This window comes from Pleurodeles waltl, chromosome 4_2, assembly GCF_031143425.1.
Source record: "Pleurodeles waltl isolate 20211129_DDA chromosome 4_2, aPleWal1.hap1.20221129, whole genome shotgun sequence".
In the NCBI taxonomy this organism is placed as follows: Eukaryota; Metazoa; Chordata; class Amphibia; order Caudata; family Salamandridae; genus Pleurodeles; species Pleurodeles waltl.
The window spans coordinates 135,995,641-136,018,671 of record NC_090443.1 but is presented as its reverse complement, the minus strand read 5'-3'; the positions used below and the strand labels follow the sequence as shown (position 1 = coordinate 136,018,671).

The 23,031-nt window shown below is 44.8% G+C and overlaps 1 protein-coding gene across 3 annotated transcripts in view; it reads left to right on the top strand.

Moving 5' to 3' along the window:
• AAAS (aladin WD repeat nucleoporin) overlaps positions 1–23,031 on the top strand; it is a 258,437-nt gene that overhangs the window by 136,747 nt on the left and 98,659 nt on the right. For all 3 annotated transcript variants that reach the window (XM_069230959.1, XM_069230958.1, XM_069230960.1), the window contains 2 exons: positions 830–921; positions 16,059–16,105. In XM_069230959.1, coding sequence (XP_069087060.1) covers positions 830–921; positions 16,059–16,105 — 139 coding nt within the window. The remainder of the gene's footprint in view (positions 1–829; positions 922–16,058; positions 16,106–23,031) is intronic.

The window sequence follows — 23,031 nt, the reverse complement described above, 5'->3', positions numbered from 1 at the left end:
AAAGTAGTCATTCTGCATCTTTCACCCAGCCCTTTTGTGTGCTGAACATGAACACCTCTTTTCCCGGTGGTTCCTCGCCTGCGAAGTCTTACCTGCCCCGCTGCAGTCCGCGCAATCTGAGGGCAGTTTCTTTAGCCATAAACTCACCCCTTGAACTTTTCCCTTGCTCCTTTCCCTCGCATGTTACCTGCTCTGTCCACCAGCGACCTTTCTGACGCACTTCCCCTCTTGAGTTGCCCGTTTCCTCCCCTCTGTGCCTATCCAACTGATGTTTTCCGGATATGCTGTCCTTTGCCTCATGTCGTAAGAGTCATCCATGAGCCATTCCAAGCAGTGCTTAATTTGTCAATAAAAAGGTGCCGGTGCCCAAAGCCCTCCTCTTAAACACGCGGCTGCTGCAATTAAATGTGCGAAAACTGCAATTAAATGTGCGAAAACTGAATACTGAGGCGGCGTAATCCTGAAACCTCTTCAATCCATTTACAGCCACTCCCTGCTCCTTCAGCTCGCCCGTGCAGCTTTCTCGCTTTGTGACGCTTTTTCGTTTTTCTCTTCCTCCGTCTTTCCCATGTGCCTTTTGCTTGCTGTAAAGGTTTGAGGCAGAAAAATAAGTGCCGGTGCTCCGCATCGGAAAAAAACGAGCACAAATTAAGCACGGCTTCCGAGTGCATGGCGCCTCCCATGCAGACCTCTGCCTTCTGCGCCTTCTGTTGCTCGGTTTGGTTCGTGCACTCAGCTGCTTTTACGTTTTCCCGTGCGTGCCTTTGAACCTTTCCACCACCCTCCTCCACTTCCCCGTCCTCCTCACCTCTGCCCGTCTCTGTTTCAGTGCAAACCTGGCTGCGGAAAAGCTCGCGATGGGCGCTGACACTTTGCCGCTGGGTTTCCTCTTTCCATGGCTCACTCTTCCCCCACTTGTCGGTGAGTATTTTAGGTGCTGCCACCCGTCATTTGAATTCAGTGCACCGGCTGTGCTACAGGGATAACCAGCTTGAACATTATGCTTCGTTTAAGTGCTAATTTAAGTAATGTGTTCTGTTTAGCATGAGACGTCAGACGGTTTGCACAGGGCTTTGTCTTACCTAAAAGCAGCAAAGCATTACTCACTCTACAAGATGCGGGGTCCAGTTAACATGAAAATAAGCTACAAACTGTCTCAGTGGCTAAACATATTAAGATCTACATTTAGCAAACAAAAGCAAGATTTGTTCAAGCCTGACCTGTAACATGCGCTGATATCTTGTTCAAAAAAGGCAACAGAGTATGCTCGAAACGCTCTGTATTAATAACTTGGTCCCCACGCCAGACTACCCTTTTTCCATCCATCCTGCCACCTCAGACACGAACCAGCCATATGTAAGTGAACCTTGTTCCGGCCCCAGGAGAACAACGAAGTCCGAAATGCCAAGGCGAGTTGCCTCTAAACAGGAACACAAGCAAACCCTAAACGGGCTTTGCCTATTAGAGCCTAATCACGAAGTTTCACCTTGAGCTCTGTGGCACAGTAAGCAGGGATCCCATATCTGGGTATACCATTCATACTTAACGTGTAAAATAGAGAAACTTATGGGTGGTACTGGTAAATTACTCAGGCTGCATGCCAGGCAGTGTGTTTTGCTCCCACGGTGCTACCTCCGACAGGAAACAGCCATATGCAAATCCATGTTGATATGCTCTAATAGAGTTGACCATCTTCAGCTGCCCGGCCAGGATTCCTCTCAATAGGAATAGGTGTGACCCCAGACCAGTTTTTAACAAATGTGAGCTTCCAGAGAGGGGTGTAGCTTGGCTTCTGTTGCTCAATTAGCATTGGACCCGTGTAATTCTTACCCATTTGGCTTAGTCTGGCAGGTGCTGTATCTACATAGTTTATTTGAAAAATATCCCTGCTGGAAGCTAGTGTTCAGGGGTAGAAGTAGTCATTGTTTTCAAATCAGTGTTGTGGTGGTTTGAGGTTGGTTCTTTTTTTAATAGAGGGGCGCTCATTTTAGCGCTATGTAGACAGGCTTTGTTGACCTTTTAAATGAAGAAGAAAGGGACCCGACTGTACTCTTCGTGGTGCTTTACTTCATGGTAGCTCACATCTGTTTTTCAGCCTTTCACAGGCCTCGTAAAATCATAAAAATGTTACTAGATGTGCAGGTCTAGTAACATGAATAATCTACTCGACCCATCTGTAATGTACTTGACCTGTAAGCTGGTCTCAAATTGTATGATACCAGGCAAATATTTTGTCTTATGGATCTGCCTTTTTCTTCATTATCACATACAAGAGTGCCTTCAAATATGCAAGTTCACCATTTCTGCTGTACAAAAAACTATTTTTTTCATTTAGTAGACTACATTTTTCTCCATGTCTAATAGCATTGAGCCCACATACAGAATACACACGATCCCTGGGTTGCCTCTTATTTCACCAATAGCATTGTCTTCAGGGCAGGAATATTTCCCAGTTCAAAAACTCACTTTTAATAAATATATTACTTTATATATAATAATATAAATATATATATTTATATATAATATATATATTATTTTCAGTACTCCCTCCGGTTCTTTTAACCAAGAGGTTGAGTCCGCCCAAGCAGTATCATCTTGCTTGGGTGGGGCTAGGTGGTCATATGATGAAGCATGACACTATTATGTGTGTGAGACCACCTAGTCCGTAAGGGAGACTCCCCCTTCCCCTGTGGGACTACACAGCACCCCCCCTGTCTGGATATTCTCCAACAATGATTCCCCCGCGTTAGGATCCAAAGCCACCTAACCAACACCGATTTAAGACTGACCCAGTCTTACTTTCGGTTCCCTAATACCCCACACCTTTAGTGATTATATAGATTTCTTTAGGGAGGCGGTGTGGGCTAGCAACACTCCCAGTGCTCTCCTTTTGTGTATTTGTAGTGAGCACAGCAGCTAGCTGTGAGAGCCTTGTTACATATTTCTCCATACCTGTGACATACGCACAGGATTCTTGGATACCCTTACTTCCCTTCCCCTATCATGGCTGAAGGGCTTGCCTTCAGCGAGGAGGAGCTCCAAGCCATCCTCGCTGCACCCTCACTTTTAGGAGATGCTTCTCTTTCCAAGACAATAGCTCAATTAGGGGACTGGGACACTCTGATTGAACTTAAGAGGACACAAGTGAAAACAATATTACACGGGGCTGTCCTATATGAATACTTAAGAAAAAACGCAGCACCAAATGGTTTGATTATCACTACCGAACCACGTATCTTCCTAGAGGACAAAGAATTTAGGAAGGATTGGTCACTGATAGCCTGGAAATGCACACGTGATTGGCTAATCCTAATCATCAAGACAGCCACCAGACTATCAGAGGCTCTAGTGCTTCAAATTAAAACGGCAGAAAGTAACCTAAAGACTGGACTTACAGTCACAGCATTCAAGAAGAAACTAGAAGAAACTAACAAGACAATCGGCGAGTTCAAAGACTACTTGACTCACCGGAAAATTACCAAATTCCAGAAAGATCTGGACAGGTTCTCCCTGGAGAAAGTACATCCCTACTCCAGGGAAGACTTTACAGCCCAATCCTCTTTGCCCTCCGACACATCGTCCGGAGGCTACTCGAGCTCAGACTCCGACGCCAGCCGCACACAACTCACACGGCCAAGGCGGGGCAGGAGGGGGAATACCCGGAACAACTGGCCCACTCCATTCACAGGCCACCCACCCCCCCAACCCCACCCACCTCCGTTGCTCAACATGCCCCCCTGGGTTTGGCCCTCCCCCTATGGGCCACCAAACCAATTCCAAGCCCCGTTGTATCCCCAGCCACAAACGACCTGGTCCTATCCCAATGTTCCTTTTTTTGGGAGAGGCCCCGGACGGGGAAGGGGCAGGAAAAAAGGAGTAAGTTGGAACCTAAAGGAGGGATTAACAGACGACGAATCCCCCAGTACAAGCAGAGTATAAGTAAGGGATCCACCACCGTTGTTAACCTGAGCCCAAAGGTATTAAATACCAACGAGCTCCAAGCCCTAGAGAAAGGTCTGGGTTTTGTCCCTACCCCAAAACTTGATATCTTCAAACTAAGGATAGAACTAGCAGAGTTCTTTCGCAAGATCAGACTGAGAACCTTTTTTCTTATGAACCCCGAATCAAATATAGAACAAGAAAGGAACACCGGGCTATGCCCCAAATCCAAGTTCACTCCCTCCCCTCACTTGATGCCACCAGAAGTCTTGGCATTTGAGAAATCAGTGAGTAGGAGGATCGACAACTTACAGAATACACAAAGGGAGATCTTCCACAATATCAGTACAGAAGAACTCTCAGCCCTCCAGAACCTTAGCAATGACTCCTCCATTACTATTAAACCAGCCGATAAGGGCGGGCCATAGTGATAATGCCCACAGTGATGTACAATACTGAATGTCTACGCCTGCTGAACAACAATCATCACTATAAGAAACTATCGAGGGACCCGACAGAAGAGGTCAGGGAAGAAATTACTTTCCTGATTGACAAGGGTATGAACAACGGGTGGATCACTAAACATGAGGGCGCCTTCCTTAACCAATCTGACCCTAAAACTCCGTACTTCTACATCTTGCCCAAAATTCACAAAAATAAACACCCACCCCCGGGAAGACCAATAGTCTCCGGGATTGGCTCCATATTAGAACCATTGTCCCAATTTTGCGACTGGTTCCTCCAACCACTCGTGAAACAAATTCCCACATACCTCAAAGACACAACAGATGTGTTCTCCCTTCTAGATACCCTGGAATTAGATAAAGACAAAGAACATCTCATAACACTAGATGTGGAATCATTATATACCAACATTCCACAGGAGGCAACTCTGGAAGTGATCAGTGACCTACTAAATAGGGGTATCTGGAACTACATTACCCCCCCAGAATTTATCCTGGACTTAGCTCATCTGGCCCTTACTAGAAACTTCTTTGAGTTCGATAAGAACTTTTTCTTACAGATCCAGGGCACCTCTATGGGTAGCACCTTCGCTCCAAGCCTGGCATGCCTATATGTGGATCACTTCGAGAAAGAAATGGTCCTCACTGAAGAGAACCCATATGTCAATCAGATCAGGCTATGGAAGAGATACATCGATGACATCCTGGTCATCTGGAGAGGCACAAGGGAAGAAGCAAATATTTTTGTCACTTGGCTGAATACCCTGAATCCCTTTCTGAGATTCACAGCCACACTGGGTGACCCAGCGGTCTCCTTCCTTGACTTATTAATCACAGAAAGAAATGGCTCACTGGCAACAGAAGTATTCTACAAACCTACTGATCGAAACACTCTCCTTCAGTTTCAGAGCTTCCATCCACGCTCCCTCAAGGAAAACCTGCCAGTGGGCCAATTTCTCCGTCTTCGGCGGAACTGTACCGAACTAACGGATTATAAAAAACATGCGCAGCAGCTCACTAAGAAACTCCAAGCAAGAGGATACCCGGACCATCTATTGAGAAGAGCCGACAAACGTGCTCGTGTGAGCCCCAGGGACACTCTACTACATCCTAGCAGCAGAGCCAGTAAGGGAGAACCATTGATCTGTGTGACTACATTTAACCCAGCGTCTAATATGATCAAAAAGATACTAAATGAAAACTGGAAAATCCTCACTTCTGGGGGCCTCCCCTTTCAGATCCCAATGAATGCCTACAAAAAAGCAAAAAGTATTCGGGATATGATCATACATACACGCCCACGGGTAAATCCTACCACAAGTAGACAAAGGACCCTCTGGGACCTTCCTCCTCCCAAAGGACACTTTCCATGCGGCAACTGCAGCGTGTGCGCACTCACCAAGAAAACCCTTACACTTGATTTAGGACTACGGACGCCCTGGGAACTGAGACAATTAACGAATTGCAACAGCAAAAACGTGGTATATATGATTACATGCCCCTGTGACAAGAGATACATTGGGATGACAACGAGAAAAGTGGGCACACGCATCGTCGAACATAGGAGTACCATCCGTTGTAAAAGAGATGCCACAAGACTCACTGAGCATTATATCTCCAACAACCACCATCCTGACCACATGCAATGGGTGGTGTTGGACCAATTGAAATCAACAACAATCAATGCCAAGCATAGACTACTACTATATGAACAGAGGTGGATATGGAGGCTGCAAACAGACACTAGAGGATTGAATGACAATATCCAGTGGTCATCTTTAGGTTGATGACTAGATATCTTTACGGTTCCCTCGCCACATGAGATCCCCCCCTGGGGCCTTACAATGCCCTACTATGGGTTCCACTACCCTCTCGCTTGTGTTTATTTTTATATTTTTTTTTATTTTTATTTTTATTTTTACTTTTGACCAGGGGAGTACCCCTATTAACCAGACTAGTCCCCCCTCTCTCCTGCCATCAGAGCTATTGGCGCTCATTTTCTCTCTCTCTCTCACATCTAGTTACTTTTCTCTCCTGCACTTACCCCTCTATTCTCCCGTCCACTGTCTTCTTTTCCCTCCTCTTTCCCCGTTCCTTCTTCCTTTTCTTTTTTCCCCCCTTCTCGTCGCTCTCCTTCTCTGATACCCTCCCCTTTCCACATACATCCCGGCTGTCTTCTCTCCCCGACCCTTGCGTTCCTTCCTTAACTTTCCTTTGTCTTTTTTCTTTCTTTTCCTCTCTTTCCCACTCGCCCTCTTTTCATGTTTTTTTACCCTCTTTTCTCTCCGCTTTGTTTCCTCCCCTCCCCCCCCCCTTTTTTAGCCTTCCATTCCATCCCTTTTGATCCCTTTTCCTGTCTTTCTTTTCTCTTTCCCCCTTTTTTCCCCCCCCCCCCTCCTCCTTTCCCTCTTTATCCCCTGGCTTAACCTTTTTTCCCCTTCCCACAACCACACCCCCACAACCCCCCCCCCTTTTTAGTCTTTCCTCTTGTATCCGTTTTTCTCCTTTTTTCTTTCCCCTTTTTTCCTTCCCCCCCCCCAACACCCCCCCCCCTTCCTCCTTTCCCTCTCTGTTCCCCCGGCTCCCCCCGTCCGCCCCCGCCCCACCTCTTTTCTCCTCACTTGGCCTGGGCGTCCTACATGGACTACCAGGCGCGCTCCACGGGACTCCAATTCCCAGAGTCCCGCGGGCGTAGATGACGCGCCGCGCCTCCCGCGACGCATCTCGGCAGGACGCTCGCCGCGCCTGCCAGCCGCGACGCATCCTCATCGCATCTTCCAGCACGTCTCCCGCGGGCCTCGTTTTCTCAGACGTCCCGCGGGTGGATTCTGCATTGAAGCACCGGCGCACCCCGCACGGGGGTGCAGCCGGTCTATGGGCGTGGCAGAACTACTCCTCAAGCACCGGGAGTCTTCTAGGCAACACGCCCGATACACCTGACAATCCCTACTCCGGACCCCGCCCCCAGGCCCCCCAGCCTCTCGCCTATTGGTTGTTGATCGACATAATATTGCAGATCACCCTTCAGTCAGTACCAGAGCGGCCTGGCTCCGGCATGTAGGTACCCCCCATGGTATTCCCTTTGGAGTGGTAAGTGTTGGCCTCCCTGGCCCCTTGGATATTTTCTTTCACCCTTCTTTCCCTCATTCTGCCTAGCTCCTACCCTGTTCCTTTCCCCCCCTTTTTTCCTTTTTTCCAGTTTTTCTCCTTCTTCTCTTCTCTCTGTGTCCTTTTTCCCTCATTTTCTTCTTTTCTCCTTCTTTCCTTTTTTCTTTCTTCCTTTCTCTGTCACCAACCGCCAACCCTAGCCCCCCCCCCCTCTTTTTTCCCCCTTTTCCCTTCCCTATGTCCCTGTTTTTGCTTTCCCTGTCTTTCCTTACTTCCCTATCTAGGTCTTCCTTGCGCCCTTATGTTCTGCCCTTTCTCTACACATTTTTTATCTTCTTCTCCCCATTCTTCCCTACTTAAACGCCTAATCTCCTCAGAGTGTGACTAAAAGGGAAAACCCCTCCCCGGCATTAGCCAGACCAGAGGCAAATCGCCCCCTACCCCTTGGTAAGTCACATCTGCATGCGTGTGTGATTGCCTTTTTCATTATTTTTACATATTTTCACCTTGTGCTGTGTGCTTTGCAGTGGTTTGCCACGGTTTTTCTCACTCTAAATATGTTCTGAATAATTGTGGTTTATCTATCTTCTATCACAGACCTACCCCACCGTGAACTACCCGTTCAGGTAGGCCATTCATTATCCACTTTGAGCACCCCACTTATTGCGTGTGCTCCGACCCTGACGAATGCCCCTGACCTACCAGCACCTAGTGAGGGCAGAAACATGTTGGTCATCCATTTTTTATTTTAGACTCCAGGAGACATTACTCTCCAACGAGCCTTTTCCCCTTGCTTTTAGTCTTACCAGCATGCACCTATATTAAAACTAGCAGCAACTATCAGTGACATGCTTGGTAATTTTATTACTCACCTCAGCTGGATCTAAGTAACTATCCAGTAAGTTTAATTTCAGTACTCCCTCCGGTTCTTTTAACCAAGAGGTTGAGTCCGCCCAAGCAGTATCATCTTGCTTGGGTGGGGCTAGGTGGTCATATGATGAAGCATGACACTATTATGTGTTTGAGACCACCTAGTCCGTAAGGGAGACTCCCCCTTCCCCTGTGGGACTACACAGCACCCCCCCTGTCTGGATATTCTCCAACAATGATTCCCCCGCGTTAGGATCCAAAGCCACCTAACCAACACCGATATAAGACTGACCCAGTCTTACTTTCGGTTCCCTAATACCCCACACCTTTAGTGATTATATAGATTTCTTTAGGGAGGCGGTGTGGGCTAGCAACACTCCCAGTGCTCTCCTTTTGTGTATTTGTAGTGAGCACAGCAGCTAGCTGTGAGAGCCTTGTTACATATTTCTCCATACCTGTGACATACGCACAGGATTCTTGGATACCCTTACTTCCCTTCCCCTATCATGGCTGAAGGGCTTGCCTTCAGCGAGGAGGAGCTCCAAGCCATCCTCGCTGCACCCTCACTTTTAGGAGATGCTTCTCTTTCCAAGACAATAGCTCAATTAGGGGACTGGGACACTCTGATTGAACTTAAGAGGACACAAGTGAAAACAATATTACACGGGGCTGTCCTATATGAATACTTAAGAAAAAACGCAGCACCAAATAGTTTGATTATCACTACCGAACCACGTATCTTCCTAGAGGACAAAGAATTTAGGAAGGATTGGTCACTGATAGCCTGGAAATGCACACGTGATTGGCTAATCCTAATCATCAAGACAGCCACCAGACTATCAGAGGCTCTAGTGCTTCCAATTAAAACGGCAGAAAGTAACCTAAAGACTGGACTTACAGTCACAGCATTCAAGAAGAAACTAGAAGAAACTAACAAGACAATCGGCGAGTTCAAAGACTACTTGACTCACCGGAAAATTACCAAATTCCAGAAAGATCTGGACAGGTTCTCCCTGGAGAAAGTACATCCCTACTCCAGGGAAGACTTTACAGCCCAATCCTCTTTGCCCTCCGACACATCGTCCGGAGGCTACTCGAGCTCAGACTCCGACGCCAGCCGCACACAACTCACACGGCCAAGGCGGGGCAGGAGGGGGAATACCCGGAACAACTGGCCCACTCCATTCACAGGCCACCCACCCCCCCAACCCCACCCACCTCCGTTGCTCAACATGCCCCCCTGGGTTTGGCCCTCCCCCTATGGGCCACCAAACCAATTCCAAGCCCCGTTGTATCCCCAGCCACAAACGACCTGGTCCTATCCCAATGTTCCTTTTTTTGAGAGAGGCCCCGGACGGGGAAGGGGCAGGAAAAAAGGAGTAAGTTGGAACCTAAAGGAGGGATTAACAGACGACGAATCCCCCAGTACAAGCAGAGTATAAGTAAGGGATCCACCACCGTTGTTAACCTGAGCCCAAAGGTATTAAATACCAACGAGCTCCAAGCCCTAGAGAAAGGTCTGGGTTTTGTCCCTACCCCAAAACTTGATATCTTCAAACTAAGGATAGAACTAGCAGAGTTCTTTCGCAAGATCAGACTGAGAACCTTTTTTCTTATGAACCCCGAATCAAATATAGAACAAGAAAGGAACACCGGGCTATGCCCCAAATCCAAGTTCACTCCCTCCCCTCACTTGATGCCACCAGAAGTCTTGGCATTTGAGAAATCAGTGAGTAGGAGGATCGACAACTTACAGAATACACAAAGGGAGATCTTCCACAATATCAGTACAGAAGAACTCTCAGCCCTCCAGAACCTTAGCAATGACTCCTCCATTACTATTAAACCAGCCGATAAGGGCGGGCCATAGTGATAATGCCCACAGTGATGTACAATACTGAATGTCTACGCCTGCTGAACAACAATCATCACTATAAGAAACTATCGAGGGACCCGACAGAAGAGGTCAGGGAAGAAATTACTTTCCTGATTGACAAGGGTATGAACAACGGGTGGATCACTAAACATGAGGGCGCCTTCCTTAACCAATCTGACCCTAAAACTCCGTACTTCTACATCTTGCCCAAAATTCACAAAAATAAACACCCACCCCCGGGAAGACCAATAGTCTCCGGGATTGGCTCCATATTAGAACCATTGTCCCAATTTTGCGACTGGTTCCTCCAACCACTCGTGAAACAAATTCCCACATACCTCAAAGACACAACAGATGTGTTCTCCCTTCTAGATACCCTGGAATTAGATAAAGACAAAGAACATCTCATAACACTAGATGTGGAATCATTATATACCAACATTCCACAGGAGGCAACTCTGGAAGTGATCAGTGACCTACTAAATAGGGGTATCTGGAACTACATTACCCCCCCAGAATTTATCCTGGACTTAGCTCATCTGGCCCTTACTAGAAACTTCTTTGAGTTCGATAAGAACTTTTTCTTACAGATCCAGGGCACCTCTATGGGTAGCACCTTCGCTCCAAGCCTGGCATGCCTATATGTGGATCACTTCGAGAAAGAAATGGTCCTCACTGAAGAGAACCCATATGTCAATCAGATCAGGCTATGGAAGAGATACATCGATGACATCCTGGTCATCTGGAGAGGCACAAGGGAAGAAGCAAATATTTTTGTCACTTGGCTGAATACCCTGAATCCCTTTCTGAGATTCACAGCCACACTGGGTGACCCAGCGGTCTCCTTCCTTGACTTATTAATCACAGAAAGAAATGGCTCACTGGCAACAGAAGTATTCTACAAACCTACTGATCGAAACACTCTCCTTCAGTTTCAGAGCTTCCATCCACGCTCCCTCAAGGAAAACCTGCCAGTGGGCCAATTTCTCCGTCTTCGGCGGAACTGTACCGAACTAACGGATTATAAAAAACATGCGCAGCAGCTCACTAAGAAACTCCAAGCAAGAGGATACCCGGACCATCTATTGAGAAGAGCCGACAAACGTGCTCGTGTGAGCCCCAGGGACACTCTACTACATCCTAGCAGCAGAGCCAGTAAGGGAGAACCATTGATCTGTGTGACTACATTTAACCCAGCGTCTAATATGATCAAAAAGATACTAAATGAAAACTGGAAAATCCTCACTTCTGGGGGCCTCCCCTTTCAGATCCCAATGAATGCCTACAAAAAAGCAAAAAGTATTCGGGATATGATCATACATACACGCCCACGGGTAAATCCTACCACAAGTAGACAAAGGACCCTCTGGGACCTTCCTCCTCCCAAAGGACACTTTCCATGCGGCAACTGCAGCGTGTGCGCACTCACCAAGAAAACCCTTACACTTGATTTAGGACTACGGACGCCCTGGGAACTGAGACAATTAACGAATTGCAACAGCAAAAACGTGGTATATATGATTACATGCCCCTGTGACAAGAGATACATTGGGATGACAACGAGAAAAGTGGGCACACGCATCGTCGAACATAGGAGTACCATCCGTTGTAAAAGAGATGCCACAAGACTCACTGAGCATTATATCTCCAACAACCACCATCCTGACCACATGCAATGGGTGGTGTTGGACCAATTGAAATCAACAACAATCAATGCCAAGCATAGACTACTACTATATGAACAGAGGTGGATATGGAGGCTGCAAACAGACACTAGAGGATTGAATGACAATATCCAGTGGTCATCTTTAGGTTGATGACTAGATATCTTTACGGTTCCCTCGCCACATGAGATCCCCCCCTGGGGCCTTACAATGCCCTACTATGGGTTCCACTACCCTCTCGCTTGTGTTTATTTTTATATTTATTTTTATTTTTATTTTTACTTTTGACCAGGGGAGTACCCCTATTAACCAGACTAGTCCCCCCTCTCTCCTGCCATCAGAGCTATTGGCGCTCATTTTCTCTCTCTCTCTCACATCTAGTTACTTTTCTCTCCTGCACTTACCCCTCTATTCTCCCGTCCACTGTCTTCTTTTCCCTCCTCTTTCCCCGTTCCTTCTTCCTTTTCTTTTTTCCCCCCTTCTCGTCGCTCTCCTTCTCTGATACCCTCCCCTTTCCACATACATCCCGGCTGTCTTCTCTCCCCGACCCTTGCGTTCCTTCCTTAACTTTCCTTTGTCTTTTTTCTTTCTTTTCCTCTCTTTCCCACTCGCCCTCTTTTCATGTTTTTTTACCCTCTTTTCTCTCCGCTTTGTTTCCTCCCCTTCCCCCTCCCTTTTTTAGCCTTCCTTTCCATCCCTTTTGATCCCTTTTCCTGTCTTTCTTTTCTCTTTCCCCCTTTTTTCCCCCCCCCCCTCCTCCTTTCCCTCTTTATCCCCTGGCTTAACCTTTTTTCCCCTTCCCACAACCACACCCCCACAACCCCCCCCCCCTTTTTAGTCTTTCCTCTTGTATCCGTTTTTCTCCTTTTTTCTTTCCCCTTTTTTCCTTCCCCCCCCCAACACCCCCCCCCCCCCCCCTCCTCCTTTCCCTCTCTGTTCCCCCGGCTCCCCCCGTCCGCCCCCGCCCCACCTCTTTTCTCCTCACTTGGCCTGGGCGTCCTACATGGACTACCAGGCGCGCTCCACGGGACTCCAATTCCCAGAGTCCCGCGGGCGTAGATGACGCGCTGCGCCTCCCGCGACGCATCTCGGCAGGACGCTCGCCGCGCCTGCCAGCCGCGACGCATCCTCATCGCATCTTCCAGCACGTCTCCCGCGGGCCTCGTTTTCTCAGAGGTCCCGCGGGTGGATTCCGCATTGAAGCACCGGCGCACCCCGCACGGGGGTGCAGCCGGTCTATGGGCGTGGCAGAACTACTCCTCGAGCACCGGGAGTCTTCTAGGCAACACGCCCGATACACCTGACAATCCCTACTCCGGACCCCGCCCCCAGGCCCCCCAGCCTCTCGCCTATTGGTTGTTGATCGACATAATATTGCAGATCACCCTTCAGTCAGTACCAGAGCGGCCTGGCTCCGGCATGTAGGTACCCCCCATGGTATTCCCTTTGGAGTGGTAAGTGTTGGCCTCCCTGGCCCCTTGAATATTTTCTTTCACCCTTCTTTCCCTCATTCTGCCTAGCTCCTACCCTGTTCCTTTCCCCCCCTTTTTTTCCTTTTTTCCAGTTTTTCTCCTTCTTCTCTTCTCTCTGTGTCCTTTTTCCCCTCATTTTCTTTTCTCCTTCTTTCCTTTTTTCTTTCTTCCTTTTTCTGTCACCAACCGCCAACCCTAGCCCCCCCCCTCTTTTTTTCCCCTTTTCCCTTCCCTATGTCCCTGTTTTTGCTTTCCCTGTCTTTCCTTACTTCCCTATCTAGGTCTTCCTTGCGCCCTTATGTTCTGCCCTTTCTCTACACATTTTTTATCTTCTTCTCCCCATTCTTCCCTACTTAAACGCCTAATCTCCTCAGAGTGTGACTAAAAGGGAAAACCCCTCCCCGGCATTAGCCAGACCAGAGGCAAATCGCCCCCTACCCCTTGGTAAGTCACATCTGCATGCGTGTGTGATTGCCTTTTTCATTATTTTTACATATTTTCACCTTGTGCTGTGTGCTTTGCAGTGGTTTGCCACGGTTTTTCTCACTCTAAATATGTTCTGAATAATTGTGGTTTATCTATCTTCTATCACAGACCTACCCCACCGTGAACTACACGTTCAGGTAGGCCAGTCATTATCCACTTTGAGCACCCCACTTATTGCGTGTGCTCCGACCCTGACGAATGCCCCTGACCTACCAGCACCTAGTGAGGGCAGAAACATGTTGGTCATCCATTTTTTATTTTAGACTCCAGGAGACATTACTCTCCAACGAGCCTTTTCCCCTTGCTTTTAGTCTTACCAGCATGCACCTATATTAAAACTAGCAGCAACTATCAGTGACATGCTTGGTAATTTTATTACTCACCTCAGCTGGATCTAAGTAACTATCCAGTAAGTTTAATTTCAGTACTCCCTCCGGTTCTTTTAACCAAGAGGTTGAGTCCGCCCAAGCAGTATCATCTTGCTTGGGTGGGGCTAGGTGGTCATATGATGAAGCATGACACTATTATGTGTGTGAGACCACCTAGTCCGTAAGGGAGACTCCCCCTTCCCCTGTGGGACTACACAGCACCCCCCCTGTCTGGATATTCTCCAACAATGATTCCCCCGCGTTAGGATCCAAAGCCACCTAACCAACACCGATTTAAGACTGACCCAGTCTTACTTTCGGTTCCCTACTACCCCACACCTTTAGTGATTATGCACAGTCATTTACAGACAGCACATTTTCCAAATGGCCACAGACCTTCCCACTTACATTCAGTTTTACTGATAAAATTATAGAGCGCATAAGCAATGTTTGGAAATTGGGTTTCAGCAAAAATATTTAACATTTGCACATCACCAAGTAAAGTGTTCTGATTTGTTTTCACTCTACAAAAAAACATTTTTCCCCCACACAGAATTACTAAAATGTGCCATCATAACTACCAAAATATACTTTGACATGTTTGTACAGTTCACTTATTATCTGTTTCAATGTTGCATTAGAAAAAAAAGGCCTAAATCTTACAGCCTTTTTATATTACACACTTTGCACAACACAATTGTCATTCAGTTCACTGTACACAATCCTCTATCCTCACAGCCAGAGAATTAACAGTAAAGGTAGGAAGACAAGCTGACTTTTGGCTTCTGTCTGAATGATGGGCAAAGGTGACAAGATAAAAACAAGATTTAAAGACATCTTTATTGCTCATTCATTTTTTTTAAATGAACAGAACACCTGGTATTTATCAACTCGCCAGAAAGGGTGTGTAAGCCCCAAAAAGCTCGTCCTGATTAAATCGGACTCGCTGTAGTAAGTGGGCAAGTAGATTTTTCGAGGCCTGGTTGATTAGTTTAATAATTTGCTACCTAACAGTAACAGTCAAAATAAAAAAAATGTCTGCTGCTAAGCATGACAGTATTGATTGATATTTTTCAGGGGAAAATTCTTTAGTTTTGTAAGTTCTATCCCTGCAAGTATCTAATCAGAAGTTCTAAAAATATGTGCCCGTACATACATTTTACTTCAGAGAGCAACGCCAAAGCACTTAAAGTTGATCTCTGGTGAATTTCCGTAAGGGAGATACAGGTTTTCTTGTTGCTTTTTGGTAAAGATCAAGATGTTTCTCAAATAAGTGTGAATCTCCCTGAACTTCCCCTCTAGTTGCCAGTTGTTTGCTTGAAGACTGTCTATAGTGGCTGCATGAGGTGGCAGATATAAGGGTGGTCGTCCAATAAGATTAGCAAATTTATGTTTACTTGTCAGCCCTGAAATTCCAGGTCCAGCCAGTACCCAATGTGGAGAAGCTACCTTTGCAGCAGTCCACCCATTCAGAGTTCAAATACTACGTGAAAACTTACTTTATATTTTGCAGTGTCTGTGTAAAACAAATGGTGCCTGTCTTTTATTGTGTTAAGTGCCTTCCTTTGATAAATATAGGAAATTTGAGCCAACAACATTCCATAAACAATGGATAAAGCATTAGCATCCCTGTGAACTATGTAAAGAAGTGCTTGTACTCTTGTCAGACCAACTCTCACAGGCACCGTGCTCAGTATAACGTGTTACTCAAATATTCTGTGGCTGTTCAGTTTGTAATGTGAGGTTTGAGTCAGTCACTTTCAGTTGGAGGGTTGGTGATACTGCTGTTTTCTTTTTTCCTTTACCTTAAGATGCGAAGTGAAGATATGATTGCAGAATTTTCACAGGCTATGGATTGGTAAGTCTGTCTGGGTTCAACTCAAGCGATGTCTTCTCCACTCCCACATGTCACTTTTCCACCTTCCTATTCTCCTTCAGCAGCTACTATATGTTGTCTCACAGCTTCCAAGGAGTTTGCAGGTGCTGTTGTAGATCTCCTACTATGATTCGTGCCCATGTCCCCCTCAAACCCACAGTACACAGGAATGTAGACTCCACAATATATTGTTTTTTCCACCATTAGTTTCGGATCTGTTTCTCAGGCCTTTTTTTAATCTACAGAAGCAAAGTAACACACTGAGGGAAGGAGCATGACATTGTAAAAAGATTAAGGACACTTGAATCTAATCAGTAACTTACACCTGAGACTAATCAGTAACTTTAAACCTCACAGGATCAGGTTGTATAAAATGACACAAAGGTAGGCGGATATAGGATAAATGCCTTTAACATTATGCTTGGAACACCCTCTCCGCCTGGACCACCTCCAAGTAGCCTGTGATCTCTGTTTCCACGTGCAGCACACTGAAAAGAGATGGTTGGCTTGCAAGCAAATGCTTCAAATTGGGAGAGATCGAAGCTGGGCACATTTTGCTCAAACTGCGCATGACGCTGTAGTGAGTTGCTCAGCAGGAGTACATAGCTAAGGTGATAGTGCCAATATTGAGGGTGGCAGGTAGGGCATACAACATCTACAGTAATTGATTTGCAGAAGGATGAGAGCTGTTTCCTACTGAAGGATCCGATCCCGAAGACTATGAAGTGCCAAAAACAGCCAGGAAGCCCCCAATGATCCCAACAGGCACTACACTTAAATCACATGCTTCAGAATATACACCACTGGCTGAAACGTCCACTTGTCACACAGTTCAATGCCTGTCTTGGAAAACTGTTCATGAAAGTTAGATTGACATTAAAATGAGAACGAATAGGCCTCAAAAATAGTCTAAAATATGAGGCACTGACCAACCTTGAAAAGAGGATCGAGTTCAAAACTTTGAACAACCTTAGTGAGGGTGATTATCGTAAAAATAACCAGCTTTAAGGAGATTACTGATTTCTACTTAAGGATAGTACAACAAAAGTACTCCAGTTTGAAAAACAGATTTGGCCTTGAAAAGTGGATACATAGCTAGTTTGCTCGATAGAACAATCTCAAAGTAGGCAATCTCATTCAGGGAATCAAGTTTCATTTACATTAAATGATTTCATGTGACCAGATTTGATACACCTACTTAAACGCATTGTGGAGTCAGCATCTCTGTGCATTGTGGGTTTCGGGGGAACATTGTCTCATTGTATGTCATACACACGAAATCAAAACCAATTGCGAAGAAAATTAGGTTGAAATATTTCACACCCAACCCTTGCTGGTGACAGAATGCACAGCCTATGACTCTACAACCACTACAAGCTGATTGTTACAGGTAAATAATGTTTTCCTTTTTGTGCAGCTTGCAAGAGATCCCTCACATTTTTTAACATTAGCAAACAGAGGTATTTTAATTGGACTGGGGATGGCTTGCATTTGCCAATGTATGTGTGCTCATGTGCAAGGACTACAGTTAAACTAAGGAACCAGCCTTGCTTCAACGGGGGATTTTCTTTGTTTTGTTATGCAGATTTGTAGAGCCCACGATACCCCTGGAGGTTATCTGGTGCTGAGCAGGACTGAGGGTAGCCAAAACGAAACCCTAGCGAATATACTTGAAAAGCCAGGTCTCTTGTGTAATAAAGAAGTGAGGAGGAGGCTCTTAAGTGTAGTGGAAGGTCATTCCAATCTTTAGAAGGGATGTAGGAGAAGGCGCGATTCCGTATGGGTGGAATGTGTGCAAGTTGGAGTCCGAATGAGTTAGGAGCCTGGAAGTTTTGTAAATGCAGATGTGCTGTTGAGGTATGCTGGGCCAGTGTTAACTAGCACATTCAAAGTGTGGTTGAGGAGTTTGAATTGGTTTTTTTTCTGCATTGGGAGCGAGTGGAGTGTGGTGTGATTTGAGTGCAGTGTGTCAGGTTGAGAGTGATTCTGGCTGCCAAGTTCTGAATTTTCTGGAGCCTTCTGATGAGTTAAAAACAGAAGAATATACCTTTCTCTGTGCATAAACTTGGAGACACATGTTAAGCAAAGAAAATAATTTACAGTTATTTTTAAAAGCCACTTTTCAATATGGGTCCTTCTTTTCTTTTCTTTTTTAATAGTAACATTTAATATTACTTTCAGTTGCGGTCAAGGATGTTTGTTTGAAAATTCCACTCTAAGCCTCTCACAAAAAAAAAAAAAAAACCTGAAGGGAGTTGTGTTCCAACACAGAAATCATACAGTCATTTTGCAGGTACCACATTAAGGATTACAAACATTTGACTTTCCCATAGTAAATAACATTGGTTCGGCAGTAAATTGTTTCCACTTTCTCAAGGATCCGTGAACACACTCTACCTATTTTCACCTGGAAAACTTACCACCCAGAATTTTGCAGCGTAGAGCAACATATAACCACTGAATTTCAGTTTTTTTTTCTGGATGCGAGCTTTCATTTACTCTCCCACCTTGTTTTTTTTCTTTAAAAAGAAGACAAGTATAACATCCTCTCAGCTGTCTCTTCATCTGCTATGCAAGTTCTTGCCTACAAAAGTATCCCCTTTAGTTAACAGAATTGTATGACTTGGAACTCAGAGTCTGGGTAGTCTGCCTTTGCTACGCCCTGATAAGTGGTCTGCAGTTAACATCGATTGGCCTTTCGTGAGCCCAGAGGTAAGTCATTTCCCTTTGAGCCAGAGTTGGTTACTGTCTGTGCCAAAGATGTGCATTGCAGCTCTGGAAGTTGAAGTTAAAAAAGGTACAGGACTGCTTTTCCCCCTTTCTGACTGGGGGAAGGCTCTCTAGGGGGATACTGGAAATGAATAATAGAAGCCCTCCCTGCAATCGCTTAGTCAAAAGAGGCAGTAGTAAAGCTGCCTTTGTTCTTCCAACTGTTCTACTCACTCCCAGATAGCCAATCCCTGCCAAATAGTCAGCAGTTAGCAGCTATTGGCCTTTTCTGGGCCCAGAGTAAAGCCATTTCCTTAGAGTCAGAGTTGTAAACTCTCCCAGCCAGCCCATGATGTATATTCCAGCTCTGCAGGTATGATGACTGGGCGAACTTGTTTTACAACAGTTCTGGCTCAGGCAGCCTAAAGTAAGTTTTTACAAAATTACTTTTGTGCTTAAAGTGTAAAAAATCTGACTTCAACATTAAACCAGATTCTAAAAACAGAGAAGTAAATAACTTTGAAACCTCGTTCTAGACTTTTCCTAAGTGGAGGTGAAAAATAAAGACATTTTTCCCGCCTAAGCCTACAAAGGCTACTCTGGCCTACTCTGCTTGCTGTGAGAGCACTCTAACCTCAGTATGTAGTGGGCTCTAGTTATGTAAGCACCATGCATGTGAGGTTACATGGGGCACTTCTAGGGTGGCTTATGAATATATAAAATGTTTTTGTGATATGTCACAAAGGTATTTTTCTCTGCCATGTCATTGCATTTAAACTGCAGCTCAGCCAGAGCACCATGATGCTCTTGGCAGACATAGATTTTTGTCATATATGTAGGTGGTGTAAATACATGCTGCAGTCCACATATGGCATTTTATCTACTATGCATAGGTGCACTAAAGGCAGCATTTACCGTGGGCTTTAATTCTAAGTTAAATAGCCCAAATAGAGGTTTGATGTACAGCACATCATTTAGAATAGAAGTGTAGGCACTTGACTACTGTTTCGCAGTCTGAAGTGCAAAGAGTCCTATAGTCATCGAAAATAAGGTTCAGAAAAAGGCAAAAAATATTAATTGACCATTCAGAAAAGGCAAACTTCCTTCAAAGTTGCTATTCAATGGTGCCTTGGGTCATCTTATTATTTTGTTTTTTTGTAAATCTATTTATTAAAATTGTGGTAACACAAAATAGAAAAGCAGTTCCCTCAACTTTTCGCAATAATATCAACATAAAATACAGTATAATTGTGACACACATTATTTTCTTTTTTTAACAACTGGTCGAATTTTTAGCAAAACAATATGTGTACCAGTGAACTTGAAGAAATAGTAGGAGAGCCCACTGAGTGTTTATCAGCACCTGGAACCATTACGCCTTATCAGTGAAGTATTTATAAAAAAATATATAAATAAACAAAAGAAACAGACCTTAGCACAACTATGTACCACGAACGGGTACCACATAACAATGCAAAATGTTTGCCTTTACCAATTAGGATGTGTGATCTACTAAGAACCTTATTACCTCCATCTTTTCACTTTTCCAAGCCTATGCTCCTAAGTGACTTACTTTCCCTGCAACTACAACACAGTCTTCAAATCAATCCATCGATTTGCTTCCCCCATTCCAAAGGCCACACCCTTGACATTATCATACCAGCAGTACTGTCAATGAAGTACAGAGACCCAAAATCCTTGGACTGAATGGATTACTTCTCCATCATCCTCCCAGCATCCTACCCACAGTCCACTGCATTAGGAATAGTCTATGATGGAAAGCCACTTTCCGTCCTTTCTTTCCTTATTTCTTGAACTTTATTTAATAATTGTTTTAATACTCGTTAAGGCACAGATAAAGACAATACATTGACTTAAAAGACGACCCTACGTAAAATAAGTGATTGCAGTAATTTAGAATACAAATTAATTGAGTTGTATAACCGAATAGCATTTCTTAAAAATCGTTCAACTAAACAACAGACCAAGGGACTGCCAGGGGCTTTCACAGAGTTCTTAACATACCTCTGCCAGCGGATCATATATCCTCCTTTGCAGGCTAAGCAATCGGTGATAATTTTTCAATTAATAGAAGCATACCGATTTCCCCTACTGACATCCAGAGTAGTAGAGATCTTCCACATAGGTAAGTACTCGTGTAAATAGTGGGAACTGGAGGGGGTAACCCTGAGATCCGCTTACAAAAGTGGTTCTCCTCCAGTTGGAATTTGTCAATCCTGACATCCTCATATGGAGGCCTCAAAGGTCATAACTGTGCTTATAAAGTTCTATAATCGATCGTACTGAATTATCATCCTGCTGGCGAAATCAAATAGTGCACCAACAGACTGATTACATTGGAGGCATCTGTTGGAAATACAGCGTAGCGTGAGCATTGTGAATCAGGTTGCACCCTCAGATATGGAAAACCATTGACCTTGGCAATGGCCTGCCCCTTAATGGCAATAGGTTCAAATCTGCAGCGTTGGTGACCATAAAGTGTATTTTGGTATTGTTTGTCTTGAGGTCCAGATTGTCCACAAGCTTGTCTATGAGACCACTGAGAGTGTGGGATATCAAATCAGCATCATCTCCATATAACAGCGTGGAACAATCCTAGACCCCTTATTGGGAGGCCGTTGCCACTGTGAAGCATGAACTCAGGTCATTAGAATATAATAAACACAGAATGGGGCAAGCACAAAACCTTGGCAAACCAAAGAGTTCGCTACACTCCTCCCTCTGTCTCATATCTAACTGAAGCTGTGACTCCGCAGTGCAGAACTTTGCCAGACTTTCTTGTATGCCTGTCTGGAGCAGTATACCCCTCAGCTTTGATTGGTTTACCTGATGAAACGTGCTGCTGAGATCAATAACTAGCTGTAGGTTCAACCATTGCTCTAGAGCCCACAGGCCTACTCTGAAACCATACAGTGCCACACTTATCGCACGAGAATGCTCAACCAGGTTCTCAGTCCTATGTAAGGTGATATGCTCTGGCACTTGAATCACCGAATCTAGCAAGGAAATCTGCGGGGATCTTGCTTCGACACAAGGGAGATTTTTTCACTCAATGCTGTAAGGACATAGAACAACAAAATAATAACTGCAACACTCCTGTTTTTCATTTAAAAATCAGAAGACTGGCCCTTTTGATGAACATGGCTTCCTCACTGTATTAATTCTCCCATATCTTGCACTTATAAATGGCCTGGACTCTTACCCCTGGATCTCTGCCCTGTTCAGCGCTCTGTTGCGTCTTAGTTAAGTTCTTGTTATACAAATAGCTATACAGATGCATGTTCAGTTATCACATGTTTCACTCGAGCGTAGTGTCAGCACAGCAAACTTTTAACTGCGGATTTATTGAGGAAAAATTAGAAATACCCATAAGAATAGTTAAGAAAGAAATGGCATACGTGCAATTAAAGTATTCATTTTGTTATGCCTATGCACACCTTTCTAGATCGTCTGTTGATCGTAGATTTTATTGTACATTAAAAAAAATATTTTTTATAGAATGATTTGTATTACCAAATCAGTTAAGCGGTAATGGCTGTAGGAAATCAATTATATTTTTCTCATATGGTAGGGAGGGAATGCATCATTGGGCATAAATTATTCATCATTCATTTTGCACAAGTTAGGTTTTTACTTTTGAATGGTTTAAATAATTGGTAACTACAATGTAAGAATGATACTTTCTCTCGCATATGTCAAGGGAATGAAACACAACGGAATTTTGGTTGCAGATGCTTAAATATAATGCAGTGTGGTGAGGAGATTTCACAGATATTTTTTGCTGTTAAAAACATTGTGAGCTTACTTTAATTGTGCTTTATTTTTTAGAATCCAAGTTGTGTATTACTGAAGGTTCTGCAGTTACTGTATAACTAATCTCTTTGTTGTGACTGAAAAAGAATTCCCTTCAAGGGATGTAGATAAAAATCAAGGCATTTTAGTCCTGCACGACGAGCACCATCACAGGTTTATGTGAGGCAAAAATCTGTGCCCCTTTAAACTTTACACTGGAATAATATCCAACATCAGCTGACCTCTAAACACAAATATTTTCTTTCTTAGAACAACAACCAGGTCCATAGGACACCCATAGCAGCAGTAACTATATCTTAGCACTAAGTGAGATAGACTTAAATGTTGACAACATAGTCTTCTAAAACTTAATGCTGGTAACAGAC